This window comes from Myotis lucifugus, unplaced genomic scaffold, assembly GCF_000147115.1.
Source record: "Myotis lucifugus unplaced genomic scaffold, Myoluc2.0 scaffold_97, whole genome shotgun sequence".
Taxonomy (NCBI): Eukaryota; Metazoa; Chordata; class Mammalia; order Chiroptera; family Vespertilionidae; genus Myotis; species Myotis lucifugus.
In genome coordinates this window covers 1251895-1267556 of record NW_005871145.1, presented here as the reverse complement: position 1 = coordinate 1267556, position 15662 = coordinate 1251895, and the positions used below count along the sequence as shown (strand labels likewise).

Below are 15662 nucleotides of genomic sequence, written 5' to 3'. Positions count from 1 at the left end.
CCTGAGGGTTTTCAGGATCAGCTCCATGGAAAGAATAAGAAAGCAGAGCTCAGGGAAACGCAGGCCCACTTGCAAACCCAGGTCTCTCTGACTTCACGCTTGGTTCTCTCCCATCACAACAACCACTCCCCTGGCCTTCTCTGCAGGAGGAGAGGTCCCCCTCCACCCCAGCACCCCCACAGAGCCACTCACGTGTAGCTGCCTTCCTCGAGAGAGGGAAAGGCTTCGGTGGGCCAGTTGAGGGCACAGTTCAGGAAGATGAGGCAGGCCAGGCCCGACCAGGTGAACATGATGACCATGAAGGACACGCCGGCATCGTAGATCAGCTGTGGAAGGAGGAGCAGACCCGTGGGGAGGCCGCCGGGCTCCAGGCCCCCCTCTTCCAGCCCGAGGTAGAACCCGGGCCCCCAAGGCCTCAGAGGAGGTCTCTTCTCCCCCATTGCTTGTGTCCAATTTGCAGATAAGGAAAGCAAGGCCAGAAGAGTCAGGCCCAAAAGTCACCCCTCCTCTCCCTTTCTCGCTCCTTCACCCTGGAGTGGGGTGAAATAGTTCCCACAAGGTACTGAGGTTGCCAGCCACAGCTCAGAATTACTTTGAAATCTCAATTATTATTTTTAAAAGACATTCATTTTGCCTATGACTCCATACATGTTTGTTTTACACAAAAATGTGATCTCATTTTATGTACAAAAGAGGAGAATTAAGGCTCTAGGTTTACTAGGCCTAGCCATGTTTATCCTGCCCCTGCCTGGTCTGTTCCCTGGGGTGGGGGGTGGGGGGAGAGACAAACCCAAGCTAACAAGCCTTATCTCACCCCTCACAGGTGCTGACGCTGAGGGGGAGGGAGGTGTGTGCAGTACTCTGCCCAAGGCCTCCTAACCCAGGACAAACAGGTTCTGAATAGACTGGGAAGCCAGGTACGTGAGATGGTGTCACTCCTCTGTCCTCTCAGCCACCCTCTGCCTGGGATGACCGATGTCCGCCCTCCCCTCGGGCTCCTGCTCAGAGCCCCGGTGCTGCCCAGGAAAATGGCTCCTGCTGGGGGCTCCGTGGGCCTTGGGCTCTTTCTTCCATGAAGGCAGCACAGAGCTTCAAAGGGCCAAGTCCCAAAGGAGTGGGGATCAGATCTGGCTCCTCCAACCCCACTGTCTGAGTTGGAAAGGGAGAAGCCCCTGACCAACTGGCAGCCACCCCACCGATGCACGCTCTCAGACTCCTTTGGGGGTGCCGGGCAAGTGCCTTCTAAACTAACAAATTGCTCCCCGTGGAATGTGAGGGGCTTACTGTGGCCCAGTTGAAAGGGTGCTTTGTTACCATTTGATATCAGAGGAAGAAACGAGACCCCAAACTTGCCCAGAACTAAACTCGGGCCTCTGGCTCTAGGTCCACTCGCTGACCTATCTAGGGTCTGGCCTGGCATGGACTAGCTTTGTGACCTTGAACCCAAGTCACCCAGCCTTTCCAGAGCAGGGGAAGATGTGGCTGGAAAGACTGGGTGAGGCCAGAGAACCAAAAGCCTCGAATGCATGGGAACAGGTTGGACTTGATTCATCAGGTGATGCAAAGTGTGCGAGTGAGTTCTCCATCTAAGATCCTTCCGTAGGTCATGTGAATGACAGATGGGAGAGGGAAATGGCCGGAGGCAGGAGACCAGCTGAGAAAGTCTGTTCTGGCCCAGGAGAGAGGGTGGAGGCCAGGACCGGGACAACAGTAAAGGAAAGGAGGGGAGCAGAGAAATCAGACCCACTGGTGGGCAACAGCACCTGGACTCTTCCCATGATGCCTCAGTGCTTTTCCCAGAGGTAGTGGGAACTGACTGGCAGGAACTGGGTCACCAGACACTAGCCACTACATAGATACCCAACCCCACCCAATTCTTACATCAAGGCAAAAAGAAAGCACAGTGGCCTCACTGTCCCCCCCAGGCAGTTCCAAACCTTGATTCCTGGAAACGTGATGGCAGAAGAGGCGTAGGAGCCGATCATGAGGGCCATGATGGTGGAGCGCAGGTTCCCAAACATGTTGGGCAGCTGAGGGAGGAGGACAAGGCCAGTGAGCAGGGGAGACCCTGACGCCCGCCCAGGCCTCCCCTTTCCCTGCCCCGCCTGTGAAACTTGGAAGCATCCAGCCCAGTGTCCTCACACTGAGCTCCAAGAACACTAGCCCCATGAGACGACACAGGCAAGTTATAAGGCAAATCAATGTTGGAAACTGCTCTACCCCCTCCTACAGACTCTCAAGGCACTTTAGAATCTAAAAGACTCCCAAAAGTGCCCTCGCAGAGAAATTTTGTCGATTTTGTTTAACCCCAGGGTTCCCAACTTCGTTGCTATGGAGCCACTTTATCCTGTGATGCCTCTTAATAACCCATGAAATGAATGTTTAAGAAGCATTGATCTACTTTGTAAGGTATATAAATGTCAAATCACCACCCTAGCTGGTTTAACTCAGTAGATAGAGCACCGGCCTGCAGACTGAAGAGTCCCAGGTTTGATCCCGGTCAAGGGCATATAGCTCAGTTGCAGGCTCCTCCCCAGCCCAGGCCCTGGTCAGGGCTTGTGCAGGAGGCAACCAATCAATGTTTTTCTCTCACATTAATATTTCTCTCTCTTTCCCCCTCTCTTCTACTCTCTCTAAAAATCAATGAAAAAATATCCTCGAGTGAGGATTTAAAAAATAATAATAAATGTCAAATCACTATATTGTACACCTGAAAGTAATGTATATCAACTGTAATTAGAAAATAAATTTTAAAAAAAAAGAAACACTGATCTAGTGCAACTCCTTTGACAGATGAGAAAGTTGAGGCCCAGAGAGGGAAAGAAATGTACTCAAGCTCACAGAGCACGTGAGTGACTTTCTCCCTTGTCTGGCCATTCTAGTTCTGTTTATTCCAGACCCCATGGTTGGCTCTGTCACGAGATGGTGCCCCTTAACCTTCCCGGTGGCCCCAAATGTCCCAGTTCCTGCTGAACCTCAAATAGCTCTGGAAAGGCAGGTGAGCCAGGACAAGCCTGGGATAGGCTAGGAGGCGAGGGTGGGCCGAAGGGAGGCCAGGTGTCCAGGAGGTGGCTCTGACGTGCACAGAGCTTCCCCCGGTAGAGAATTAACTGATTGTGTGTTCTGCTCGCTGGCCGAAGCCAGGCCCTCAGGGTAGGGCAAGGCAAAGTCATGCCGCCCGCTGTGTACACTCTGGCCCCGCCATCCTCCGGGGTCAGTAGATCCCACAGCTGGGAGGGCCTTGGAGGCTTAAACCCTCTCCAGCGGGGAAAACCAAAGCCCAGAGAGCTCCGGGAAGGAAGCCGGATAAACACAGGGAACCGAGTCCCCCCCCAACTTCCAAGCAGCTATGGAAAGGGGACAGAGCCAGGTTTCCCTGGCACCTGTATCTGCCAGGCACGCTGCCAAGGCCACAGGGAAAGTGCCAGGAGCAGAACAGCCCGGCCTTTGACGCCGCCCCGCCACCCTGCCCCCAACTCAAGGGTCCCAGGGCGCTGTCTCCACCCTGCACCGCCGGCGCGAGGCCAGCTCCGCTAACCCCGGGCTGACGCCCGCAGCACTGGATGTCCCGGCGGAGCTGTCCTGGCCGGGGCCGCGCTGCCGAGGCCTGGGGGCGGGGCCGGGGCGGGGCTGGCGCCGGGCCCTGCCATTGGCTGGGGCTCACTGGGCAGGGCCGGGGAGGGGGGTGGGGGTGCTGCGATCCGCGGGCAGAGCCCCCCAAGCCTGACCCCTAGGCGGGCGGGGCCAGGGTCCAAGGGCAGGCCCCCCCGCCACGCAGCCACGCCGGGCAGGGGAGAAGGGACTGCGGGCCCTGAGCCAAGATGCACGGCGGGGAGAAGGGGCCTGGGCGGCTGGGCGGGGACGAGGGATCTGCTTCCTTGGAGAGTTGTGCAATGTCCCAGGCTGGAATGAAGAAGGGCTGAGGGGAAATTCGGCCAAAAACACCCAGTTTGGTGGTCAGGCAACCCTCATCCGAAACAAACAACCAGCTCGAGCCAGAGGCCGGCCCAGCCAGAAACCGCTTCCCCCACCCCACAGGCATGAGCCTTGAACCCTAGACTCACCCACAACACAAACATACACGCTTAAAGTCACACACACGCAAAGCACACACATGCCTAAGAGATGGGCCCATGTGATAAAGCCATTTTTGTAGGTCAAGTGCCGTCAAGTGTTGGCAGGCTCACACGGTTCAATCCAATACACGCACACATACCTGTGCCTTCGCATGCCCTCCCCGGCAAACATACTGTCCCAAGCTGTCCCCTCCCTGTCACTATCACATTACCCACTTTTATTTTCTTTCCGGCACTTATGACTACAGATGTAATGTATTAGTTTACTTGTTTGGGGGTTGCCTGTCCCCCCAACACCACAATGCAAGCTCCGGGAAGCTGAGGAAGTTCAGTTCTGTTTGTGCTGCAGCCCCAGTGCCTAGAACAGAGCTCAACAGACAGTGTGGGCTGGACACACACACACACACACACACACTCCATCTGCATCCACTGGCCCCTCTCCGCTCTCACCTTCACTCATTCCTACCCCCACCCACTCCTGGGTGCCCTGCTGACAAGCCAGGGCCTGTCATACTCACCGTGAGTGAAGAGAACGTTAGGCAGATTCCACCAAAGCCATTCAGGGACAGCGCCAGGAATATCAGTGGAGACAGAACTGGGGAGAGGCGAGGGGTGAATAAGGGCACTGGGGAGCTGTGGGCACCAAGGGCAGAAGCTGGGGTAACATCCACCTACACCCCACTCATTCTTTTCTCATGGGGGCACCAGAGGCCAGACCTCTCACCTTTGGTGTCCCGAGAGGCCAGGGCCATGAGGGTGCAGGATGCAGCAAAGCAGGTGCTGTGGAGATTGGGGTGGAGAGTGGGACTGTGAACACTGAGCCTCATCTTCCCCTGCAGCACCAGTCCCTGCCCTCGAGTTCCCCCAGGCCTGGCATGGCCACCTCACCTGCCAACCAGCCGTGTGGGCCGGGGGCCAAAGCGGTCCATGAAGATCCCTAGTGGCAGGGTGGTGGCGCTGAGCACGAAGGAGCCGATGGTGAAGCCCAGGTTGAGCATCTCTTCCTGGCGGTCACAGCTGGGCCACTGGAGCTGTGCATCCTGGGTGATGTTAGTGGTGTTCTTAGCTGAGGAGGGGAAGGGAGGGCTTAGCACGTAACAGCAGGAGCAGCTGGGTGCAGGAGAGGGCGGCCTGGGATCAGGGGTCCTGTGCTCAAATCCCATGCCTCTGATTTGCTGCCAGTCACGTGACCTTGGGGGTGGCCTAGAGTCCTTATCTACTCTGGTGGGGAAGGAGCCCCACAAATGTCAGCAGCTAGTATCTTACTCAGGGGGAGTCACACACCTAATCGGAGGCCTCTACTAGCTCACACACGATCACAGACATCAAAGTATTCGCCAGGTTGTAAGATTCACTCAATGTCTGAGCTTAGGGTGGGCAGACCCCCAACAGGAAGCACCTTCGAATCTGGGACAAAGTCAGTGAGTGATGCTTAGCTGAGGTAACAAGAATTCACTTAAAACCTGGATGAAGCTTTCCCCATAAATGACATTCTGATAAAAAATAATAATAATAAAAGCTAATATTTATAGAACACTTTTATGTTGCAGGCATTGTTCTCGACAGTCACTGAATTAACTTACAACAGCCCCGTGAGTCAGCTAATAAAGTATCTCTATTCTCCAGATAAAACTGAAGCACAGAATTAGGCCCATGGCACTGCCCTCCAACACCCTTTAGAAGTCCTCCAGGTAAACTGCCAACTTGGAGTTGTGACAAGTTCACGAAAAAGGCTTGTGGTGGGGGAAGGAGGGTGATTTCACTGCACTCAGTGCTCAGTGAGCCGTGAGGTGGCGGCTCCCCTGCCTATCCGTTACCTAGGCATCATTGCCAAGGGCAAACTCAGGGTGCACCCGGAAGGCAGACAGCCCAGGGTCTGAATTCCCACCACCACCCTTCCCACCGTGCAGGCTTAGACAAGAAACCTCCTCTTTGTGCCTCAGGCTCCTTGCCTGTGAAAGGGAGCAGAGAATGCCAAACCCACGGGGGCTCCTTAGGAGATTCCGCTGGAGAAGGTGAAAGGAGGCATCCGCACAGGGCCTGGCCCAGAGAAGGTGCTCCTGAAATAGCTGATGAAGGGGAGACGATGCCCCACCCTCAAGGGTCAGGCGTGGTCAGCCACTTCTCTAGGTGCTGAGGATCCCACAGAGAATAAGACAGGAAGTTCTCAGCTCTCATGGGGCTTCTATTAGATAGTAAACAAGTAGACGCTGATTTAAAACGGCAGGTGCTGTGATAGGATGATGTGATTAGTGCCTGAACGCTGGGGGCGGGGATGGGGGAACACCTGCTCGCAACGGTGACAATGACCCGGATTTCAGGTATTTGAAGGGCTTGCAGGTGGCAGAAGGGTGAAGTGATCTATGTGATAACAAGGAAGAACATAAACTATGTTCAGATCATGAGTGCTGGCCGACCAGGCGCGAAGCACCTGGGACCATGGTGAGTTTCCCATCGGTGGATACCAGCTGCTGAGGAAGCTGGGGAGGGTGCTTAGGCCCCTGGAAGAAGCAGTTAGAGGCTTAGACCACACAGCCTGTGGGGTTCAGACGGGCCCCTTGATTTCTTGATCTTTATGATCACTGTTCATTTCTCCACCAGGTTTGTCTGCGCCCGTTTATTCAGTCTACACTCACTTATTGGACATCTACTGTATGCTGGGCACTCTATTGGGACCCTGGGTAAAGCAGGAAGAAATGCAAAGGTCATTTAGGCTAGAGGCTGCAAACAGGGGACCAGCAATGTCCCCCACACAAGTTTCACTTGGCCGGGAAATTTTAACTGGGTGCCAGTTTAAAATCAAGAGTTATTACATAAAAATCCAGAAGTCTGGCTTCTCTGTAAGAAGTCAGATCTGGCCACTGCTGGGGCCAGATGGGGGCCACCCCTCTTCACCAGAGCTTGCCCTCTCTAAGTCACCCAAGTCCTCGCTCACTTTTCGCTCTGACATTAGCCATCTTACCGCTGCCCCGATTTGCCAATTATTAACTGGTTGGCCTCTGTTGGCATTTGAGGTTGCAGCCCCTGAACTAGATGCTGCCCCTGCTCCCAAGTCCTTGACAATCAAAAGACACGTCTCTTACAAACGGTCCCACTAGCTCTACGTTCATTAATAGCGGCTTTGCGTGAGGCTTTTTCGTGTCGTATCTCATTTAACCCTCACAACAATGATCCCCATTTTATAGAGGATGAGGCTCCGTGAAGCAAAGCAGCTCACGGCCTCACAGCTTCTTACAGGCAGGCTCAGGTTCAAAGTCAAGACAACCTCTGGAGCCAACGCCTCTCCACTGCACCTTTCTGTCCTGAAGAGGGTGGCTTAGCTAGTGTCCCGAGCCAAAGCGCTGCTGCCAAGTAACTTCGTCTTCTTACTGGTGCAGAATCCCAGCCCCATGGGTGGCTAATAGCTCCAGGTCAATTAATGCGTTCGTTTCTCCGGTTTATCCATCAACCTCCTGTGAGTTTGACTAACATAAGCTAGTTCCTGAGACCTGAGCACTTGATGTGGCTGGAGAAAGCCAGACTTCTGAAGCAAGAGGGAAGCAGGCCAAGATGCAAAGACCTCTCAGACCTCTCCCCAGGTCAACAAAACAGAAGGTCTTTGAAATCCAACCCAACTGCCCCATTTCATAGACAAGTCAGGTGAGGCATGGGGAGTGGGACAGGGAAAACATACTCATTAAGTTAGTGCTGGAGTTAGGCTTATTTTTTTTAATGTTTTAAATATATTTTTATTGATTTCAGAGAGGAAGAGAGAGATAGAAACATCAATGATGAGAGAGAATCATTGATCGGCTGCCTCCTGCACGCCCCCCCACTGGGGATCAAGCCCGCAACCAGGTCATGTGCCCTTGACTGGAATCGAACCTGAGACCCTTCAGTCCTCAGGCCAGCACTCTATCCACTGAGCCAAACCGACTAGGGCTGGAGTTAGGCTTAGAAACCATGGAAAACAATGTCTCCCCCGAGGTGGTATGCACAGCAGGTGGGGTTTAAGGGGCACATGGAATAGGTTTTATGTTTCATAGTTATTAGCTATATGAATGAGTAACAAAACACACACGTGTATTTATACATACAAATACACACATGTATGTATAGGAACATATATGTATGTATTAGAAACATGTGTACATATGAATATATTAGAAATGTGTATGATGTGTATGTGCATGTAAGTAATATCAAACCCAAGATTCCAGGCACATTGCACTTTAAAATGAGGCTACCTTTTTTAAGTGGGTTGATTTAAAAGGAAGTACTAAGTAAATAACAGCACCTCTGGCACACAGAAATGGTAAAATTGTGAAGGTGAACTACAAATGACCTGAAAAAAAAAAAGGGAAAACAGGATCAAGGTTAAACATTCTGCCTGTGGAGTCAAGAGCGTGGCTGAATGCTGGCTCCTCTAGCTGTGCTGCTGAGACCAAGGCTCTGTTATTCCCCGGCGAAATGGGGATAGTGGTGGCAGCACCTGAGGATGCTGCACACACAAACAGGCACAAAACGATCCCATTTTCTTCGTCTCCCCGACAGTGAGCACTTCCTCACCCCACTGCTTCACTTTCCTGCAGTTGACAGTCACTTTCACCAACACTCCCAGAGGACTGGGCTCTACCTGGCTGTCTTGTCTATACCTGAACTCTGGAAGGAGGACTCTAAGCTGCAGGAGGTTGGGGACAGCCGTCTACACTATTTCCGTGAGGCCTAGGATAAAGGTTCCGGAGTCAGGTCTGGGGTTGAATCCTCACTGTGCTCCTTATTAGCTGTGTGACCTCACACAAGTTCCTTAGCATCTCTGGGCTTCAGCTTTCTCTTCTATAAATGGGGTTAAGAATACATCACATCATCCACCTACATCACAGATCTGTTGTGAGGACTAATGATCTAACTAGCAAATAGGAATGGCTTAATTAACTTAGGCCATTGTTTTATTTGGGCACTCATGTGGGATATACAGTAGTGTGTGATAAACTGAACTGTCCCTGTCTAATTCTGAGTCCTCTTTATTTTATTTTTTACCCTCTCCTGAGGATATTTTTCCATTGATTTTTAGAGAGAGTGGGAGAGAGGGAAAGACAGAGAGAAATATCGATGTGAGAGAAGCACCTCAATTGGTTGCCTCCTGCATGCCCCCCCCCCCCCCAACCAGGGCCTGGGCCGGGGAGGAGCCTGCAACCAAGGTCCATGCCCTTGACTGGAATCAAACCAGGGACCCTTCAGCCTGCAGGCCGATGCCGAGTCCTCTTTAGATGTGATGCCCTTCCAGGTGGGTCAGTCACCCACACAGGCGGTCCCTCAAGAGAGGGACAGCAGAAAGCACTGAGAAGACAGAGGGTGTGGCCAGGGAACCTCAAAGCCAACACTAATGAATGCCTCACATCATTGTACAGACTTAGAAGTGGAGATCCAGAGAGGGTAGGTGACTTGCCTGAGATCACATAGCAAATGCTGGCAAAGCTGGGTCCAGAACACAATAACAACCCCCACCAGTTGTCTGAATTTTGAAATCTTGCTCTCATTTCATTTTCACAACAGCCCTGAAGTAAGGAGTATTGTTCTGTTTTTATAGATGGAGTAACTGAGATAGTAAGAAAGTTAAGTAACTGGCTCAAAACAGCCGACCAGACCATAGCAGAGTTGGAAGTGATGCTGCCTGTCTGTTTCCACACACTATGGGGACACAGATTCCTGGGCTAATCCTATGTCCTTGGGACCCTGTAGAGAGGAAGTTGAGGCCACAGTAAATGGGGCTTTAAGAAACAGAAAGCTGGCATTTTTCATAGGGGTGGCATGATTAGGCAGAATAGGGTAGAGCACCCCCAATCAGCCTGATGACTCAAGGATTGAGGCTGGAGCCCCTTGAATGAAAGAGAGGTGAGGGTAGAGAGACATGTGCCCTGCTTTCCAAGAGTGGACAAATAAGGTCTGAGAACAGGAGAAGGGTTCACTTCGATCACCTCTAGTGATCCCAAACAACCAGCTCAGATGTAAACTCCTTCTGGGCAACTCAAAACACCAAGTGGATACCTCCCACCACATACAAAAATTAACTCCAAATGGACCAAAAATTGAAATGTACGAGTAAAACTATAAAACTCTCAGGAGAAAATACAGGCATAAATCTTTGACATCTTAGATCTGGCAATGGTTTCTTAAACATGACACCAAATGACAAATGGCAAAAGAAAAAATGCATAGAGTGGACTTCGTCAAAATTGAAAACTTTTGTACTCCAAAGAGCATCATAAAAATGTGAAAAGACAACCCACAATGGGAGAAAAAATTTGCAAGTCATTATCCTATAAAGGACTTGTATCAAGAATATAAAGAACTCTTACAAGTCAATAATAAAAGGGCAAATAATACAATTAAAAATTGAATAGATGTTTCTCCAAAGAAGGTATACCAATGGCTAAGAAGCCTATGAAAAGATTCCCAACATCATTAGCCATCAAAAGATGCAAGTCAAAATCACAGGAGGTAACACTTTATGACCACTAGAATGGCTATAATAACAAAGATGAGTAATAACAAGTGTTGTCTAGGCTGTGGAGAAACTGAAACACTCATACAACACTGGTAGGCATATAAACTGGTGTAGATACTTTGGCAAACAGTCTAGCAGTTCCTCAAAAGGTTAAACATAGAGTCACCCTATGGCCCAGCAATTGCACTCCTAGGTATATACCTAAGGGGAAGAGAAGCGTATGTCCACACAAAAACTTGTACACAAATAGGGTCATTATATATAAAAGCCAAGAAAGTGGAAACAACGCACATAACCATCAACTGATGAATGGGTAGAGTGTGGTAGATCCATACAATGGAATATTAGTCACAATGGGAAGAAACCCAGTCCTGACCTGTGCTACCACTGAGATGAACCTTGAAGACATCATTCCAAGTGAAAAAAGCCTGTCACTGAAGACCACATATTATAAGGTGCCATTTATATGCAATGTTCAGGATATGCCAATCTATTATTGCCATAGGCAGACCTATGACAGAAAGTAAATGAGCAACTGGGGGTCGAGGGGGTTGAGGAGAGTGGGTACTGCTACTGGGCACAGGGTTACCTTCTGGTGTAAAGAAAATGTTTTAAAATTGATTGTGATGAACGCCGAAACCGGTTTGGCTCAGTGGATAGAGCATCGGCCTGCGGACTGAAAGGTCCCAGGTTCGATTCCGGTCAAGGGCATGTACCTGGGTTGCGGGCACATCCCCAGTAGGAGATGTGCAGGAGGCAGCTGGTCAATGTTTCTCTCTCATAGATGTTTCTAACTCTCTATCTCTCTCCCTTCCTCTCTGTAAAAAATCAATAAAACATATTTAAAAAAAAAATTGATTGTGATGATGGTTGCACAACTCTGAATAGACTACAAACCATTTAATTGTATACTTTATTTTTGGTTGTTGTTCTTTTTTCTTTGCAGACATTAAGTACATTTATTCAACTGCAACTATTTCTTCAAAGACCACTTCTTTATTTTTAATAGGTTTTTTAAATTTTATTTTTCAAGTTTTCAATTACAGTTGACATACAATATTATACTAGTTTCAGGTGTACAGCATAGTGATTAGACATTTATATTTCTTATGAAGTGATCAATCACATGATAAGTCTATTACCCCTATGACACCATAGTTATTACAATATTATTATTATTTGTTGTTATTGTTAATCCTCATCTGAGGATATTTTTCTATTAATTTTTAGAGAGTGGAAGGGAAAGAGAGCGACAGAGAGAAACATCGATGTGAGAGAGACACATCGATTGGTTGCCTCCTGCACACATCCTGACCAGGGCCGAGGAACCTATAACCAAGGTACATGCCCTTGACCAGAATTGAAGCCAGGACCCTTCAGTCCGTGGGCCGACGCTTTATCCACTGAGCCAAACAGGCTAGGGCTACAATATTATTGACTATATTCCCTGTGCTGTAATTTACATCCCCGTAACTGTTACTAAATTGTATGATTGAAATGGGTGGATTGTAAGGTATGTGGCATATCTTACTAAAGCTCTTGTCATTTTTTTTAAAACTCAGGTGGAAGGATGGGCAGCAAAAGAGAAGCAGGAGTTTGGGGGTGATGGAAATATTCTATTTTAAATATTGATCATGGTGATAGTTCCTGAAGTATACAAATTTGTCAAACCTCATCAAAATGTGTGATGTAAAGTAATCTTCAATAAAGTTGATTTCTAGGAAGAAGGCAGGAAGAAGCTACTGGATTGGCAGTGGCAGGCGTCAAGGCCACGAGGACAAGTCCTCCCTAGTCTCCAGGGTTAACAACTCTAAGGGGACCTGGGTTCCCCACCTGCATTTGCAAATGGAATTTCCCAAAACCCTGCTAGCTCTCTGCCTGGTTCTCTCAGCCACCCTGAACGCCTATCGCTTCATCCCAAGCCCACTCCTCCTGCCTCCCCAGGCCAGCTGCCAACTCTAATCTCACCTCCTCCAGCACCAGCACCCTGTCATTGGGGCCATCCCTTGATGCCACCTGCTGCTTCCTTGCAGATAACGGTGGCAGGGGCGGAGCAGCCTTTGGTGGAGCAGGTGCTGCCCAGAGCAGAGATCAAGACCCTTCCAGCGCTACCCCCAAGGCCTCAGCTTTCTCCCACAACCAAGGTAGGTGCCAGAGGGAGTTGATTTGAGGAGCCACGTAAAGTCAAGACACTAATATTTATCAAGCACCACTGACTCTCACAGCAACCCCATCGTCTCCTCATTTTGCGGACCAAGCAATTGAAGCTCAGTGCTTTAAGGAACTCGCTGATGTCACCCACATGGTAAAAGTAGTAGAAACTGGAATTCAAACCCAACCTGGTCTTCCCCCAGAAGCCTGTTCCACAATATGGAGGCTGGAGGAAGAATGAGAAGGGCCAAATCCCACGCCCATCCAGGTGCTTAGGCTGAGCTTGTTGGCAGAGCTCTCCTCCTCAGAAAAGGAGGATGCCCTTTCAGCAGGCGGCCCAGAGCAGTTAAGGAATCTTAGAAATGGAATGTCAGAATTCCCACTCCCTCACGGGGGTCACACAGAGTCAAGGTTATTTTCATGGAAAATAGGAGCCATCCACAATGCCTGGCCTAAAGGAAATAAGGCTTTTATTAACTTTGTACAAAAGGGTGACTGAAGACCTGGGGACTCAAGGTCCTGAAAAAGGACTGCAGGCCCTTTCTAGTCAATTATTATGTAGGCTCTCCTGTGCCTTATTCAGCCCGTCAGAAATCCCTCACCACTTAGCTGTAGCATTTCCCCTTCTAGAAGTCTCCATCATGCTCTAGACCTGGGGCTGCCAGAGGCTGAGGACTCTGCCAGTCAGTCCCAGGATGGGCATTCGGCATTCAGTGAAGACTGGATTAGATAAACTGGGTAGAGCGGGCAGAGTGCCGCCCGGCCTCTAGTCTAGATGAAGTTTGCAGAGGTCTAGAAGCGGGCTGTCCAACTTCCTGCCCAGTGCTCTGGTTTAAGCAACCCTGCTTTCTGTCCACTCAACCGCCTGTCCTTCTCCAGTGTCCACCTCCCCCTCCGCTGCCCCTCTCCCCTTCTTGGGCATACCTGGGCACAAGCTGGAATAGAAGCCCTCGTTCTTGAGCATGATCAGCAAGGAGCCCCAGCCCAGGAGCACGGCAGAGAAGAAGAGATTCTCCACCACGGCCGTGCAGGCCATCCACCAGCGCCTCCGGTACGCCTGCTGCAGCGTGGGGGCCATGCTGGCCGAGAGCCTGCACAGGAACAGAGCGCTGAGCGAAGGGCCCCCCATCGGGCCCTGGTAAGGGTCCTGCATCCTGGTGGCTCCTGAGACCCCTCGACCCAGCCCCTGAGGGGGCCTTCATGGAGGCCCCATAGCTCCCTGGGCTTTTCAGAGGGTGCCGCGGAGCTGGCTCTGGGCGCGCTGGCAGTGCCAGGGGCGCACGAGGCACTGAGCTCCCGCCAGGCCGCTATCAGAGATGAGAAAGGTCCCGTCTGCGCGCACAGCTTGCTGGCGCGCCGCCAGGCTCTTCCACCCCAGAAGAGGACGCACTCCCAGGGCCAAACCTGCACTTCCCCAGGTCCCCAAAGGTCAGCAGGGGCAGAGCGCGCTCCGAAGCCACCAACGGCCAGCATCCGGCCTCCCGCGCCAGGAAGGACCCCCCAGAAGCAAGCGGGAGCAGGAAGGGGAAGTCTGAAGCTGGCCTAAGACACCCCCCTTCCTGTTGCCCCAAGAAGACCACTCCTCTCCTCTGGGGCTGGGCGACAGCTAGCCTCCTCGACTTCGCAACAGGCCACCCGTGTCCCTACAGTTTCTCGGTCCCAGCCAACAGCTGCCACGTGGACCAAGACCCGGGGCGGGCACACTTGCGACCCCAGCGCCCTGGGCGCCCCTCACTCACTCCTTAGGGCACGGAGCACTTCGAGGTGCACCTCGGAGCCCGCCCTCCAGCTCCTGCCCGGGGAGGGGGCTCGGGCTCCGGCAGGAAGTCCGGTGGCAGCTGACTTTATAAGGGCAGTGGCGGCTGCTGGGCAGGCGGGCGGGCGGGCGGGCGGGCGGGCGGGTGTGTTTACCAGGGAGAGAAGGAGCCCGAGCTCCCCCCGCCGAGGCGCGCGGCTGCCACCGCGGGAGGAGATGGGACTCGGGCGGCGCGGGGCGGAGGACGGCCAGGGGATGAGACCATGGAAAGCTGCGAGGAGCGGGGCAGGGAGGGCAAGGGGGGTGGGGAACACGAGTTGCCTCTCCGGGGATCTCATTACCCTCATTGGAGAAGTTGCACTTTTTGGATTCCCGCGCTCCTGCAGGTCTGTTCAACCCCCAGAAAGTCGCTCTAGAGAGAGGAAGTGCGGCCAGATGGGCCCAGAGGAAGAGGGGGCGGGAGGGACGCGCTTGAAGAGACGGGACAGGGCGCCCGGGGACCCAAGGGATCGGGTAACGGGTTTTTCTTGGAGAGCCTGGGAGTGTCGGTGGCAACCGGCCCGCACTCTCGGCGGACGGACTCGCGGCCGGGACCCCGAACCCCACCAGCTGCTCACCTCGGGTGGGGGGCAAATGCCCCTGCTGCAGCCGCGGACGCGTCTGGGAGCGCAGCGCCTCGGCGGCGCGCACACTCGCGGTGCCCGTGTCCCGCGGGCCCAGCCCGGAGCTGAACGGGCGCTCGGCACTTCTCTGCGCGCCGGGTCCCCGCGGTCTCGGAGGTTCAGCCCGACTGCTCGGTGTGCTCGCCTCTCGGAACAAGTCAAGGAGCTGGGAACCCCCTGGACGACACGGGTCGGCGAAGAGAGGTGGGGAAGAAGTGGACCTATGGGGTTGATACTTGTATTTATACGCCTTCGGGGCTGCACCCTGAGGTAGGGGCGGGGGCTCCCTTCCCTTCCCCTCCTCCTAGGTCGAATTTCACGCACACGTGACTCGTGCTCTGGTCCCCTGCACACACCCCAGCACCTAAAATTTCCACCGTCACCTCCTCCCCTCTTCCTTGTCACCCCCACCCCCACCCCCCAGACCGATCCGGCAGCGCCCTCTCTATCCTTGATCAAAACAACCAGAGATTTGGCTGCAGCCGACAGATCGCGACTCAGGGCCCGCTTGGGTGGGGTTTTTAACTGTG

The 15662-nt window shown here is 52.4% G+C and overlaps 1 protein-coding gene across 2 annotated transcripts in view; it reads right to left on the bottom strand.

The window, feature by feature from the left end:
* The window catches only part of SLC43A1 (solute carrier family 43 member 1), a 24181-nt gene extending 8809 nt beyond the window's left edge, over positions 1-15372 (bottom strand). Inside the window, exons 1-7 of one of the 2 annotated variants that reach the window (XM_006091899.3) lie at positions 15088-15372; positions 13639-13805; positions 4965-5142; positions 4801-4856; positions 4595-4671; positions 1938-2030; positions 193-326 (exon numbers count right to left, since the gene is read on the bottom strand). In XM_006091899.3, coding sequence (XP_006091961.1) covers positions 193-326; positions 1938-2030; positions 4595-4671; positions 4801-4856; positions 4965-5142; positions 13639-13792 — 692 coding nt within the window. In that variant the 5' untranslated portion in view covers positions 13793-13805; positions 15088-15372. Of the gene's footprint in view, positions 1-192; positions 327-1937; positions 2031-4594; positions 4672-4800; positions 4857-4964; positions 5143-13638; positions 13806-14453; positions 14559-15087 lie in introns of those variants that run through there. The other variant, XM_006091900.3, reaches the window with a different exon arrangement.
* Positions 15373-15662: the final 290 nt, after the last annotated feature.